Raw genomic sequence first — 16,140 nt, forward strand, 5'->3', positions numbered from 1 at the left:
TTCTCTTTTGTTTTTTCCTCTGTGGCTACTAAGTCCTAGAAGAGCTGTGGTTCCTGCTCTGGGTGATACTCCTGGGGCTTCTGTGGGGGAGGATGCTCAAAGGAAGCAGTGCTGTGCTTTGGTTCATTTTAAACTACCATTTGTCTTTGTGAAGTGTGAAATGAGAAATTAAGTGGTAGAGATGTGCCATCTGCTGTTGTTTAATATGTGAATAGAAGGTAGTGTGTTTGGGCAATGTTTAAGCCTGTGGTAAGAACAGAAATAATGGAAACGTTACGGCAGCTACAGCCAGCAGATCCCTTGCTGACTGAAGCATTGTATTTCTTGCTATGTCTCAGCGTTGTGGAGCATGATTCCTGGAGGAGGATGTGCATTTCCTCTTTGGTGAAGAGGCTGAGTGTTTTATGTCTGGTTTTTTTTTGTTTTGTTTTGTTTTTTCATGTCTTTCAGGGATCTCTTGCTGTCCGTGGCACTTGGCCAGGTACTCTCCCTCCTTATCTGTGGCATTGGTCTCACAAGCAAGTATTTGTCAGAAGATTTCCATGCCAACACACCTGTTTTTCAGAGCTTCCTCAATTATATCCTTCTATTCTTGGTCTACACAACAACACTAGCTGTCAGACAAGGTAAGTGCCTTGCTGAAACCGTGCTCTGGAAAGCAGCAAGGATAAAGGCTTTTGCAGAACAGCAACAAGCAATGTCATTTAGTCACGCCCCATTAACGTCCCTTACATATTTACATTACCTAGTAACACATACTGGATGAACTGAGGGGGGAAAAAAAGCAAACAACAAACCATCAAATCTTCATTAGCAAAGAATGAATCAGTGGATGCTGAGAATGGCAGTGCTATCTAAGAGCAAAAAGACTTATCAGTGCTTTTGGCTTCCTAATTGTCTTTATAGGAATGCTCCCCTTACACCTGTCTTTCTAGCACCACATCCATGCAGTTAGGATTCATTCTGGACTTGACTGCATGCATTGCTGGGAAATTGTGGTATACTTTATCACAGTATCACTAAGGTTGGAAGAGAACTCAAGGATCATCAAGTCCAACCTGTCACCACAGACCTTATGACTAGACCATGTATGTAGGCTGAGGAGAGCTCAGATGCAAGCAAAGGGTTGTGAGTTCCAGTTGCTAATCATGGCAATTCAATAGTTCACCTACTGTTAGAGAAAAACTGCAGCCAATTCATTGCTCTTGGGAAGCAGGAGATGAAGGGAAGGCATTTGGGATGCTGTGTGTGCAGAGCAGCTCTGTGACCCTGCCACAGCTTTGCAACAGAGCCTGTGCGACCAACCTGACCTCCCAAGTGAGCAAAGTGTTAGAGTACACCTTGGGTACTGTGCATCAAATGAGCATCTTTTGGACAGTCTGTATAAAATACAGGGTGGGTTGTACCTTTCCTGCCCATCCCTCCTTTCTTTGAGACTTCATGTCTAGGCAAAGTGTGGGAGGTGAATGTGTTTTAAGTACATTCCTCACCCACTCTTTTTTTTTGTTGTTGTTGTAATTGTTTTATTTATTCACTTTCACAGAACATGTGGATTTAGAAGCAAAATAAGAGAGCAAAATTATCATGTGCTTTCCTGACTCTCTCCTGGCATAAGGAGAGAAGGATTCTGTGGAGGAAAAGAACTACACAATGCATGTATCAGGCTGTGGGGTTTTTATCAGCATATTAGAGGTTCACATTTTCTTACAGGAGCAAATATTTTTCACTTGTTCTTTGATGGAACATCATTTAATGATTTGGGAACAACCCAGGAGCTTAAGTTCTTCACTCATAGTATGGTCCTGTGGTACAATGCTGTGAAGTGTTCCAACCCAGCAAAAAGTAAACAGAATCACACAGAATCACCAAGGTTGGAAGAGACCTCAAAGATCACCAAGTCCAACCTGTCACCACAGACCTCATGACTCAACCATGGCACCAAATGCCATGTCCAATCCCCTCTTGAAAACCTCCAGGGATGGGGACTCCGCCACCTCCCTGGGCAGCACATTCCAATGGCTAACAACTCTCTCTGGGAAGAACTTTCAGGGAGAGATTGCCCATTGGAATGTGCTGCCCGGGGAGGTGGTGGAGTCACCATCACTGGAGGTGTTTAGGGGGAGACTTGATAGGGTGCTTGGTTGCATGGTTTAGTTGATTAGGTGGTGTTGGATGATAGGTTGGATGTAATGATCTCAAAGGTCTCTTCCAACCTGCTCTGGTCTTGTCTATTCTATTCTATTCTATTCTGATCAGTGCTACCCTTCCTCAGCCATTACTTCCTCCCACATTTTGTACTTCACTTGTAATAAGCATCCTTCTTCAGTCAGCCCTGGTTGGGTAATAGGTTGGACTCAATGATCTTGAAGGTCTCTTCCAACCTGGTCTGGTCTATTCTATTCTATTCTATTCTATTCTATTCTATTCTATTCTATTCTATTCTATTCTATTCTATTCTATTCTAATTCTATTCTATTCTATCTTCCCCTGGCACGGCTTGAGACTGTGTCCTCCTGTTCTGGTGCTGGTTGCCTGGGAGAAGAGAACATCAAAACTATGCCACTGTGCTCCAGCAAAAAGCACTTGAAAGTGTGAGAACTTAAGTTTTATAAACTGTGGCCTCCACTGGCATTTTTCAGCAGCAATGAAGGCTGATCTGTGCAGGAAATACCAGCTCTTATATAAGGAGAGATTGCTCAGGCAGTGCTTCTCTATCTTGGTATCTGAGTTTGTGTAGGAGGAAACACCACCACCACATGCTTTGCTCTGAAAAAGCTTTAAAGCATGTATTATAAGCATCTTTGTGGAGAACTATGTTTAAAAATAATTCTTCTGAGTGTAGGATTGCCTAGATGTTCACAAATTCCCTCCTAGAAATGTCCTTTTTCAGGCCTGATTTAGGTACTGTGGACGCCAAGTCCTTATGACTTTTAAATCTATTTTGTCTTTCCTTTTTTTTCTTGGGGTGATCCTGACTTGTGAAAGGATATATGAGCCAACACACTGCTGGGCATCACAGGGGTTTATTTAGAACAAAATTTGACACCTGGTGTACACTGACAGTTCAAAAATGCTATCAGGCACATATAATAAGAGGTATTAACACTGTACTTTCTTTGTGGACATATATATACATGTGTATATATGGACATATATATGCATGTGTATATATATGTGTATGTATATATATGTCTGTGTATATATATGTGTGTATATGTATATAAAAATATCTGACTCTGTGTAAAAATACAGTGGTGGAGTAAAGAGAGTTTGTCAAAGCTATCTGTTAGAATAGAATGAACCAGGTAGGAAAAGACCTTCGAGATCATTGAGTCCAACCTGTCATCCAGCACCATCTAATCAATTAAACCATGGCACCAAGTGGCTCATCCAGCCTCCTCTTAAACACCTGCAGTGGACAGTGCCTCCACCACCACTAATAAGAATAGAATAGAATAGAATAGAATAGAATAGAATAGAATAGAATAGAATAGAATAGAATAGAATAGAATAGAATAGAATAGAATAGACCAAACCAGGGTGGAAGAGACCTTCAAGATCATTGTGTCCAACCCATCATCCAACATCACCTAGTCAACTAACCCATGGCACCAAGCACTCCATCAAGTCTCCTCCTAAACATCTCCAATGACGGTGACTCCACCACCTCCCTGAGCAGCACATTCCAATGGGCAATCTCTCTCTCTGTGTAGAATTTCTTGCTAACCTCCAGCCTAAACCTCCCCTGGTGCAGCTTGAGACTGTGTCCTCTTGTTCTGGTTGCCTGGGAGGAGAGACCAACCTCTGCCTGTCTACAACCCCCCTTCAGGTAATTGTAGACAGCAATAAGGTCAGCCCTGAGTTTCCTCTTCTCCAGGCTAAGCAACCCCAGCTCCCTCAGCCTCTCCTCACAGGGCTGTGTTCCAAACCCCTCACCAACTTTGTTGCCCTTCTCAGGACACGTTCCAGCAAGTTGACATCTTTCTTGAACTGAGGGGCCCAGAGCTGGACACAGTACTCGAGGTGTGGCCTAACCAGTGCAGTGTACAGGGGCAGAATGACCTCCCTGCTCCTGCTGGCCACACTATTCTTGATGCAGGCCAGGATGCCATTGGCCCTCTTGGCTGCCTGGGCACACTGCAGGCTCATGTTCAACCTACCATCGACCAGCACCCCCAGGTCCCTCTCTGCCTGGCTGCTCTCCAGCCACTCTGACCCCAGCCTGTAGCACTGCATGGGGTTGTTGTGGCCAATGTGCAGAACCTGGCACTTGGATGTGTTCAATCTCACGCCGTTGTTTGGGAAGCTCTTGAGAAAGTGTTAGGGATGTGGGCACAACATTTTCTGGAGAAGTGAGGAGGTCTGGGCTTGAATACAGGCCATACCAACTACCAGAGCACAATGCAGAGGGGAAAAAATTGGAACAGTTAGGAAAAGGAGCTGTCAAAGAAAAAAAAAAGGAAGAAATAAAGAACATAATTGGTTACAGAAGCAATGAAATGAACAATCCAGGAGCTCAGCATAACATTGCTGCTGCTGGATGGTATAGCTCCAAGTGGCCAACTCATTCACTTGGCATTTAGTATTGCCAAGAGATTGAGCTTGACATTGTCTTTTTGCTTGTGTATTTATTCACATTCATTATCTGTGTTTGTTCCACTAAGAGAGTTTTCCTAGCAGCTCTAATCATTTGGCTTCATTAACAGATGGAAATCACAAAAATAACGATATTAATTTTGTATGGAGCGGTTCTGCTCTGAGTGCTGGGAACATCAAAAGGCTTCTTTTTTTGTGGTTGTGTTGTTTCCTTCAACTGCAGTTCTACTCTGTGTGCAAGATTTAAGGTTCTTTAACTGATCCTCTTTCTTCTTCAGAAATCAAACCAGGAGAAGTTGGCTGGTAGTCAAAAATAATTGTGTCCCTTTGTCTTTTCCTGCGGTTGCTTTGCTAATCAGTGGGATGTTTGCAGAAATGGACTGGCTTAGAAGATGTCACCTGAGGTGGCAAATGCACCCTTCATTCACTGTAGGACTGAAAACTATAATCTTCTGAGACAGAAGGATTTCTTTCTTTAGAGGCTTCCTCCCAGTTTTTATTTGCTGTGGAGCCCCTTTGACTGAGCCTTCCCTAGCTGCTCCTCTTCTCTCTCCATGCAAATTCCCTGACTGATACTGAAAAGGCAGAATTTGCACTGGTCTTTGAAAATCATCATTAGCAGATGATTAAAGCTCCTAATTTCTGAGCTCTTTTAACTTCTGCATTTGATGCCCAGCTTCCAGCAGCTAGGGTTAGTCCATGGGCACCAACAGCTTCCACTACATTTTTATACTGTGGATCAAGATGTTGGGTTTGTTTTTTTTCCAATATAATTTTATCACACCCTTTTAGTGGCTGCAAAAGTTAGGACTAGAACCTTGCAATTATTTCACATGGTCCAGTTCTGGGCCCCTCAGTTTAGGAAAGATGTTGACTTGCTGGAGTGTGTCCAGAGAAGGGCAACAAAGCTGGGGAGGGGTTTGGAGCACAGCCCTGTGAGGAGAGACTGAGGGAGCTGGGGTTGCTTAGCCTGGAGAAGAGGAGGCTCAGAGGAGACCTTATTGCTGCCTACAACTACCTGAATGGAGGTTGTAGCCTGGTGGGGGCTGGTCTCTTCTCCCAGGCAACCAGTACCAGAACAAGAGGACACAGTCTCAAGCTGTGCCAGGGGAGGATTAGACTGGATGTTAGAATGAAGTTCTTCATAGAAAGTGAGATTTGTCATTGGGATGGGCTGCCCAGGGAGGGAAGGTGGAGTCACCATCATTGGAGGTGTTTAGGAAGAGACTGGATGAGGCACTTTGTGCCGTGGTTTAGTTGATTAGATGGTGTTGGGTGAAAGGTTGGACTTGATCTCAAAGGTGTTTTCCAACCTGGTTAATTCCATTCCATTCCATGGTGCCATGGTTTAGTTGATTAGATAGTGTTGGATGATAGTTTGGACATGATGATCTTGAAGGTTTCTTCCAACCTGGTCTGGTCTATTCTATCAAACAGTGCAGGAGTTGTACAAGTTGGAACTAGACTTTAGAATAAACCAAACCAGGTTGGAAGAGACCTTCAAGATCATCGTGTCCAACCCATCAACCAATCCAACCCACCCAAACAGCTAACCCATGGCACCAAGCACCCCATCAAGTCTTCTTCTGAACACCTTCAATGATGGCGACTCTACCACTAGATGGTCCTTGAGGTCCCTTCCAACCCTAACAATTCTATGACTGTAAGTCCTGCAGGTGCTGGAATCTCTGAGTATTTTTAAGCTTTATTCCCTTGTGAAAACAAAAAGAACAAAGAAAAGGAGGAAACCCAACCCAACAAAAAAAATCCCACCACAAACCCCAAACCAGTTTGAAGGCAGTAAAAGTGTGCTCAACACTTTCAAGCAGTGGCATCTGTGTGAGCAAAGCTTTTTGTGATTATTGCTCTCAAGACCAGAAATGAACAGTGTCAGAAGTGTTAAAGGAGTTCTGTTCTTGTGAGGTTTTCATATGAGCCTTGAAACGTGGCTATTGCTCAGGTAGTGGTCATGAAAAAGGAAAGGATTTGGCCCAACTGGGATTTAGAAAGTGCCTGTGACGTGATTAATCTGCTCTCTAGAAAACTTTGGGGTTTATTCTGAACATTTAAAACCTATTTTATTGTATTTTTTTATATGTAACTTATATGTATGCTATATAGAAAGTTATATACAACAAAAAACCCCAACCAGACATATATGTTAATCTAAGCTGGATGTATTATTTCCCCAATGAGACTGAGTGCAGAGGCTCCCCACAGTTAGGAATGCAGATGCTCAGGCACACAGAGATGTCAGTAGGCACTTAACCCCTCCACAGCTTCCAGTCCAGTGCCCATTAATGCATCACCACTGAGGTCTGAATGTAAGCCTCCAGGAGTTTTCTTTGTGTGAGAACAGTGCTATGGAATTATCACTACTGTAGCATTATAAGGCAATGAATGTCACATTTTATTTGGCTATATTTATATGCCAAAGATTTAATAGGTAATAAGCATCTCCTCAGTTCTTTCTCATGAGGTAACTTCCTCTCATGCCCATTGTTTTCACAGCCAAACCCCCTATTTGTCCTCTGAGTTGAGAAGAAGGTTTTAGCACACATTATCTCAGCTCAACCCCCTCATCAGCAGAGGATTCTGCTTGCCAAACTCTTGCTAGGACACTCCTTTGGGTGGTGTGTTGTTATTAACTGAGGAGAATAGTATCATAGTATCATTCAGGGTTGGAAGGGACCACAAGGATCATCTAGTTCCAATCCCCTACAATGGGCAGGGACACCCCACACTAGATCAGGCTGGACAGAGCCTCATCCAGCCTGGGCTTAAACACCTCCAGGGACAGGGCCTCGATCACCTCCCTGGACAACCCATTCCAGGGTCTCACCACTCTCATGGTGAAAAACCTCCTCCTCACATCTAGCCTGAATCTCCCCACCTCCAGCTTCATTCCATTCCCCCTAGTCCTATCACTACCTGAGATCCTGAGAAGTCCTTCCCCAGCCTTCCTGTAGCCCCCTTCAGATACTGGAAGGCCACAATTAGGTCACCTCGGAGCCTTCCCTTCTGCAGACTGAATAGCCCCAACTCCTTCAGTCTGTCCTCACAGGAGAGGTGCTCCAGCCCTCTGATCATCCTTGTGGCCCTTCTCTGGACACCTTCCAGCACCTCCACATCCCTCTTGTAATAGGGGCTCCAGAACTGGACACAGTACTCCAGAAGAAAAGCCTTGGCTATTGGGAAGAAGTGCCTCCTATCAGTGAAATGGAGCTATGGGACATTGAGCTGGTGGAGGTTACTTTTAACACCTTAAAAAGCAGTAAGTGGGAAATTGTGGGCCAGAAGGTGTTAATTACTAGCAGCCAACATGGGTGCAAGCATCAGCAGCTTGCCACCAAAAATAAATTGCTTCTAAAAGCCACCCCACATATGCTTCAAATGAAAACAACACATCTACTAGACATCATTAAAAGAAGGAAAAAAACCCCAAACAACAAAACCCATGAAACTGCTGTTTTGTTGTTATTCTGGAAAGCAAGAAATGAGGGAGCAGGAGAGATGCCTTGGGAACAGAAGGGAACCATAAAGCCTTAAGGGCCAGATTCTGTGAGCTGGGCTTCTCATTGCAAGCTGTTCCTTTAATTTCAGTGCAACAAGTGAGAGAGTATTTTCATCCCACCCTTAGTGAGGTCTGGCAGTAATTTGCCAGTTCAGAAGAGGTTTTATGAATCTGTGTATGTCTGCTTGAATTCTGCTTCCAGGCTAAGTGATAAGGTTATAGCATATGTCAATGGCAATATGATTTTCCCTAGAGTAACTGTACCGTCCTAGATTTGACATATAATCAGATGTGATCTGTGCCCCTCAGTCAGCTAGAGCCCTGTGAGACTGTCAAGGACTGCAGTCCTGTCACTGGAATATCATTTTTCATGCATTTTCTGTCTGGCCTTGATTTATGACATTAGCATCTCAGTCATATGGAAATTCTTGATTTATCTGCTATTCAAATGTATATCTCCATTTAGATATATGAATCTCTTACCCACCACAACATCCTTCCTACTTCCCCCAAACTGACTGAACCAAGCTGCTTGAAGGAAAATAGAACACTCTATGTGAGTTGCTTGGTTTTACTGCAGTGCTTGTCAGTTATTTATCAAATGATAAAAAGGATCTCTCTCTCTTTCTTTTTCCTTCTCAGTTTCATTCCACTATCAATGTTATATGTTCCAGTGGTGAGACACTGGAACAGATTGCCCAGGGAGGTGGTAGAAGGCTCATCCCTGGAGGTTTTTAAGGCCAGGCTGGATGTGGCTCTGAGCAACCTGATCTTGTGTGAGGAGTCCCTGCCTATAGCAGGGGGGTTGGAACTAGATCATAAAATCATAGAATAAATAAGGTTGGAAAGGACCTCAGAGATCATCAAGTCCAACCTGTCACCCAACACCTCATGACTACTAGACCATGGCACCAAGTGCCACGTCCAATCCCCTCTTGAACACCTCCAGGGATGGTGACTCCACCACCTCCCTGGGCAGCCCATTCCAATGACTAACAACTCTGGCACAGCTTGAGACTGTGTCCTCTTGTCCTGGTGCTGGTTGCCTGGGAGAAGACACCAATCCCCTCCTAGCTACAGCCTCCCTTCAGGTAGTTGTAGAGAGCAATAAGGTCTCCCCTGAGCCTCCTCTTCTCCAGGCTAAACAATCCCAGCTCCCTCAGCCTCTCTCATAGGGCTTGTGCTCGAGGCCTCTCACCAGCATCCCTTCCAACCCTAACAAGTCTATGATACTAACACAAAGCTAGTGTTGTACCCTTAGCTGAGGTAGATATGCCAGGATTTCTTTCATATGAACAGCTTTTTTTAAGATAGTTTTTAATGTTTGGTTTGTTTTTTTTTGTCTGCCCATAAGACCATGTCTGGGAAGCCAGGAGAGGACATGATTTAAGCTGTTCAAACTGTACTAGGCATAATATACTTCAGGCAATATGCCTTGTGCCATTGAGATGAAATGTCTTCTGGAAAGGCATCGATCCCATCAGCATTTTCAAGTGAGAAACCTTCAGAAATATGGGACTGCCTGTTCGTGGGGGATGGCAGGCAGTGATTTTGATTAGAAAAGATGTTTCATCATTGTTTGGTTTCTGAAGCATGCTCTTGCCTCTGCTGTAGAACAAAGAGCTCAGTTAACCCTCCGCTGTCGAACAAAACCTGCGCGAGCTGCAGCCAAGCAGCTTTATGGTCCTCTCTGCCTGTGGCAAAAGTGGTCCTCAGCCCCTCAAGGCAGTGTCCCAGCTCGCAAACTGGCCTGCAAAAGCATGGCAGATGTCACAAAGAGCTGTGATGTTCCCCTTGAGGCATGGTTGAAAGGCACATCAAGCTGGCCCAGCTCCTCCTGGCCCTCCCACCGCCCTGGACCAGGCTAACCTTGGGTTGTAAGAATGAAACATGGCAGTGAGCATGGCTTGGGAGCAGTGAAAAATAATGGGCTTTGGGTCTTTGGTATTCTCATAGCAGCGCTGCAGAGTCTCCCTGCTGTGCTGCGCTTTGCAGTCTGCAGTGCACTTTCTCCTAATTACACTGGGCTTCTAATTAGGGATGCCAAACTGTGTGGGATATGTTTATTATGAAAATGGTCAGCCAAACAGGCCTTTTGTCTGGGCTTTGAAGAGCCTTTTTCATATTCAAAGGGAATTCTGTACTTTTGGAGAAATGAAGCTAGAATGCTGGCTATTTGCAGGCACTTCAAATGGCAGGGAGCTTTTCTAACATGCCCTTTGCTGTTTTGGAGAGCCTGCTCACAGGAGCAAGAATTACAACGTGCTACATGCTCAGGGTTTGTCTATTAAATCATGGGCACCACAGTAAGCCAGTTGAAGGACTAGTATGGCTAGAGCCAGCTTGCTGTTCGGTTCCATTTACATACTTATTGTGTTTGAATTTCCCCTCTACTTTCCACTGAGATTTAAAAATGGCCTGCTGTAAAATGCTGAATGCTTTCTCCCCTCTCTACTGCATGAACCTTTATTATTTTACTCCATTGATGGTTACAGTACAGTGAGGTGTTAAACCTCTGTGTGTAAGTTTCTGTACAGGACCCTTGGCATTCTATTCTTTCTGGTCGTTTCCCCAAACCCATAGAATTTAGCTTCTCAGCCTAATGAAGTCTCTTTGCATCCTTAGCCACAATACAGCAATAAATGCAGTTCCAACAGAGGATGATTTATTCCACAGAGCAGGTAGGAAGACAGGGTGAAAAGTGAGAGACCACCTTGGTGATGCAAAGTCAGGGTTAAAGCCAATGCTCCTGACTTGTCTGTCTTTTGCTTTGTTTTGTTTTGCTGTTCCTAGTAGAGAGGTTGGGTGTTGTTTTTTTTCAGTCCCCAGGATTTTTCCTTGTCATCTGGCTGCCTTACACTAGCCAGCAGACAGATGCTTTCTGCTTTGGCCCTGCTGCTCCTGTCCACACAGACAAGGCTTAGGCAGTTCTCATTCTCGTTTTCATCAGGTGCATTTTGCTTTGCCAGCTCTTTGGCAAGGTTCAGAGACATACTTAGAGAGAAGGAATCCTGGCTCCAAACATAGTGAAAATGTGTTGGCAGGTAAAGGCACAAAAGAAACCTCAGCCCTTTCTTTGTAGTGTTTTTACTTCTCAGTTCTGTGCTCCTGGTTGTTAGGTTAGGCACCTGCTGTTTGAGCCCAGAGCACATAGGCTGTTACAATATATGTGCCCTTCTGTTAATCCTGGCCAAAGCAGCAGAGTCTGTTCTTTTGCTCCACGTCATTGCAGTAAATCATGTGCATCCCACAGCACATACAGACTGAAAATTGGAAAGCACTGCTCCTTTAGGGTGCAGGTGGCAGCAGTTAAGCATGAACATTGTGTGTCATGGTTTAATGATGCAAACACTAATACACTCATGATGACCCCAGAGCAACAAAGGCCAGGCCTAATCAAGCATCCATACTCTAGCATTCTTTGTAGTAGTATCTCATGATTCCTCATGCTGCTCTTTCTATTCAGAGATGCCTTTGGTTTTACTAGGTTGCTTTCAAAATAGCTTTGCTGCTCAAAGCAGTGTCCTTTGTGCCATCAAAGATAAAAGAAGCTTCCAGAGGGCATTGAGTGAAAGGACAGGAACACCTCATGTTTCCTGTGCCTGATGGTGCAGACAAGAGGGCAAAACCAACAATTAAAAAAGAGGGAGATCTCTTACCATCCTCTTGACCTAAATGAGGAAATGAGGAGTCTTCTCTTTCCAGAGAAGTGAATGTTGTACTAAGGTTGCCTGTGAACTAGGGGTAATGCTGCTTTCAGTGAAGTCCCTGGAGAGTTCAAACAGGACAGTTTAAGGCACACATGCTCAGGTCGCTCTCAGTTCAGGAAGTTCAGAGCCAGTCCAGTTTCTGGCTGCTAGGTTTATGCCCTCAACCAGTTTCTTCTGGAAACAACATTCAGATTTGCACCATGGATCAAAGACTGGTGCATATTTTATGAGAGCAAACCTTACAGGCACTAAATGCAGCGAGCATAAAAGGGCTGCCAAGCTTCAGGCTGGCTGAAGTCCTGGGTGATAGAACATGTTTGCATCAAGACACTGCATCACTGGGGTGAGGCAATGTCTATACTGAATATTCTACTTGAGAATAAGGCAGTTTTACCCTGAAGGTAAATGTGCATGGAGTTTAGGAAGATTTAGCCAGATGTGGCCATTCCATGCCGGTAAGTCCATAAATAGAGAGCAGGGAGGCAATAAAGGGGGAGGCGACGCAGTTCTTCAGCTGACAGCTGCAGCATCGCAGGTAGAGAGTTGGAATTTAGCAAAACCAAAAAAACAACCCAAGATCCCAGTGTGGTATTTTATAGTGGGATGCTTTTCTTAGTGATGCCAACACCTAAATCTGAGACTCAGGGTAAATTTGTGTGGATCAGGATTTCGATGTTGTTGCTGAAGCTCCCTCCTTGCGCATATTTCCAGGAACCATGCCAGCCTTTCAAACAGTGCGAGTCTGAACACAACTCTGTGAGTACCTGTTTGAGAAGATAAACCTCATCACGAGAAGGATGAGTGGGCAGGCTCAAGGAAGCTCTGAGGAAGTGCAGTTGGAACACTCAGGCATCATGCTGCTTGATTTGCATCCCCATCTCTGCAGCTGTGGTGACATGTATTTGCATTTGTACCACAGATTCAGAGAAGGGCACAAATGATGTAGGTGAAAGAATCAAAACTTTTGAACGTGTGGAAAGGCAGGCATTGCATGGAAGAGTCCTGGAGGTGCTCAGACACCATGGCAGTGAGCACATACCAAGCTTTGAAATTTGGATCACCGTATCAGTGTTGCATAGGGTGTGAGCGTGGTTCTCAGTAATTTTATTTGAGGGTAAAGCAGCTCTCTATCTAGCTCTGATTGCCTTACAGTATGTCAAATAATAAGTTGTCTCTTAAGGGTGTGAGCTGAATCACAAGCAGCTGATTTCCTGTAGAATTAAGGAATAACTCTGCTTTGTGCTGTTAGTATGTGGATCTGACCCTTCTTTGTACATAAACATCTCAAGGGCTGTTCACAAAATCAACCATCCCTTCCCACCACAATGAGGAAAGTGAATGGCTCTGATAAAATAGAGTACCCTTGATCCTACAGCTGTAAGCAGAATGCAAAGGTTGTCTCTGCCACTTCATGCAGTGTCAGAATTTGCCTGTGATTTATTGAATATTTAAACATTCACCGATTCAGGCAGCTAGGGCAGGGGAGCGGGATCCACATTCACCACACGTAGCTCCAGCGTTCATCCGGGAGATTTGAAATGTGGTTACAAGATGATAACTGTGTTGCCTGGAGGAGATAAGTCTCACTCTGCCAGAATGGTGCTTTGTATGTAATTAGTGTAAAAATGCAGAGGAAGAGAGTTTATCCTTGCGATTGTCTTCCTCATTAAAAAAGAATCATAATGAAAGAACAAAGCGGTCCCTGCAGTGAATTGGATTGCCTTCCTAAGTCTTCATCAAATCAAAGACTCAGCAGCAGCCCATTTTGCACAGCCCAATTGTAAGCTGTACACAAGACTTGCAGCAGAGCCCCTATGAAGCTCACATCCTTTCTGAAGGTTGGGAAGTGCAGTGTATTTCTCCTCCATGGGAAACAGCTCACCTCCCCATTTTCTTTTCCCAGTTTCTTCAGCTGCTGTTAACAGATGGTACTGGTTTCAGCTGGGATAGAGTTAATTCTTTTTTCATCCAATCAAAGACTCAGCAGCAGTCCCTTTTGCAGAGCCCAGTTGTAAACTGTACACAAGACTTGCAGCAGAGCCCCTATGAAGCTCACATCCTTTCTGAAGGTTTGGAAGAGCTCCTCCATGGGAAACAGCTCCCCCCTCCATTTTCTGTTCCTGATTTCTTCAGTTTCTGTTAACAGATGGTACTGGTTTCAGCTGGGATAGAGTTAATTTTTTTTCCTAGTAGCCAGTACTGTGCTGTGTTTTGGATTTCATTTGAGAATAGTGTTGATAACGCTCTGATGTTTTAGTTGTTGCTAAGTAACGTTTATCCTAAGTCAAGGACTTTGCAGCACCCCATCCTCTGCCAGCAAGCAGGTGCACTGGAAGCTGGGAAGAAGCATGGCCAGGACAGGTGACCTGAACTAGCCAAAGGGATATTCCATAGCATAGGATGCCGTGCTCACTGTATAAACTAGGGGGAATTGGCCGGGAGGAGCGGATCGCTGCTCAGGAACTGGCTGGGCACCAGTCAGCAGGTGATGAGCAACTGTGTTGTGCATCACTTCTCTTTCTTGGGTTTTATTTCTCTCACTCTTTGGTATCTTCCTTTTATTAATATGACTGTTGTTGTTATATGTCAATTGTGAAACTGCTCTTATCTCATAAAGTTTACTTCTCTTATTTTTCTGATTCTCCTTTCCATCCCATTAGGGGTGGGGAGAAGTGAATGCGTGGCTATGCAGTGCTTAGTTCCTGGCTGGGGCTACACCAAGACATTCAAGTAACTCACAGCCACAACTACAAAACTTAATCTTAAGTAAATTGCCTTTCCCAAAATAAGACTATGGGACAACATGGACCAAGGAAATAAAAAGTTGCACTAGTGAGAAAAATCTCTATTTTCAACTTACTCTTCTGGCTTCCACTTAATACCAAGCCACAGCACAAGCAGTAATTTTCACTTCCTTCATCTCCATTATTACCAGGGTAATCCATATAATTATTGCTAAATCTTTGGGAGAAAAAAAAACCCAACAAACAAATATCCTGTAAGCTTATCTGCCATTTTGTAAACATCTTTTTTTCCTCCCCTTTATATTTATCTGAGCTGTTAGCCATTTTTATATGGTTACTTTGAACTCCTATTGCATTTCTGGATGATGGATAAGTTCAGCTTCATCTGGCAAACTGTTTACAGATTTAGAAGATGGGATGGGATGGGATGGGATGGGATGGGATGGAATAGACTAGAATAGAATAGACTAGACTAGAATAGAATAGACTAGAATAGACTAGACCAGACCAGGTTGGAAAAGACCTGGTTAATATAAAAGCTACAGGTATGTGTATGCTCTCCTTTCTGCTCATAAGCTGCTGAGCATAGTTGGGAGCACCAAGTCACTTCTGGAAGATGCTCAGAATTCAGGGACTTGAGGACTCTCCTCTTGGCTTAGGTCTCCCTTTGGCTGCACCTTTTGCATCCCAGAGGATGCTTTAGACCCAGGTCAGAGCTGAATAGAGCTGCTCAGGGTCACTAGCGACCAACTCTGTTAGAACCTCTCCCTGCATATCTTTCCTGACTTAGCATTAAAGAGAAAGGGAAAAGGATGATGTATGATGTCTAGCAGACTCCTCCATCTATTGCACACATTTCCCTGATGGGAGGAGGAATCTTTGAGGGAAGGTGGGAGCTTTGCTGACAGAAGTAGTGAGTGCTCCCAATACTCAGGGGAGGAAGAGACCATATGCATGTCTCAAAGGAGCAGTTATCCTTTAGTTCTCAGTTATCTGACAGTGACAGTCAATTCAGAGGGATATTTTTGTAACTGTTACAGAAATATATATAGTAAATGAGGAAAATTATGCATCTTAACCTCTTCTCAGTTAAATATTCATGGATTTTCTTCTGTGCAGCTACTAGAATATTTACACTATATCATTTGTCCATACTCTGCTTATCTGTCTGCAGTCTGATACTTGGTTTTATTTAGTTTAATTCTCTAGAAGGTTTTAATACCCCAGAGTAGAGGTGGACTGTCACTGCTGTAATAAAATGGATCTACAGTGGTTTGCATCACTGATGATATGTGAAGGAGCTGCATGTTCATGACCACAAATCACAATCTATGGCTTTTCACTGCTATTTGTAATCTTCTGCTTGAATATCTAATTTAGTGTCCCATTAAGATCTCAGCTGCTTGGTCTACAGGAGGAGCAACTAGCTAGTGCCCTTCCTTTCTGTGTTTGGGTATAAGAGGTGTGGTTCAGTTTTAAAGGACCTGGAGTGGTTTGCCCTCGTGGAGTGAATGCGAGAGTTTTCCTGTGCACACAGATATAATTATATACATGCACACAGATATAATTATATACA

At 43.9% G+C, this 16,140-nt stretch overlaps 1 protein-coding gene across 1 annotated transcript in view; it reads left to right on the forward strand.

The window, feature by feature from the left end:
- SLC35F1 (solute carrier family 35 member F1) overlaps positions 1–16,140 on the forward strand; it is a 213,291-nt gene that overhangs the window by 125,526 nt on the left and 71,625 nt on the right. The window contains exon 2 of the mRNA XM_068162296.1: positions 451–626. Within this exon, the coding sequence (XP_068018397.1) occupies positions 451–626 (176 nt within the window). The remainder of the gene's footprint in view (positions 1–450; positions 627–16,140) is intronic.

The sequence above is a fragment of the Melanerpes formicivorus genome, unplaced genomic scaffold (genome assembly GCF_026170545.1).
Source record: "Melanerpes formicivorus ecotype bairdi unplaced genomic scaffold, bMelFor1.0.p_v2 SCAF_63, whole genome shotgun sequence".
NCBI lineage: Eukaryota > Metazoa > Chordata > Aves > Piciformes > Picidae > Melanerpes > Melanerpes formicivorus.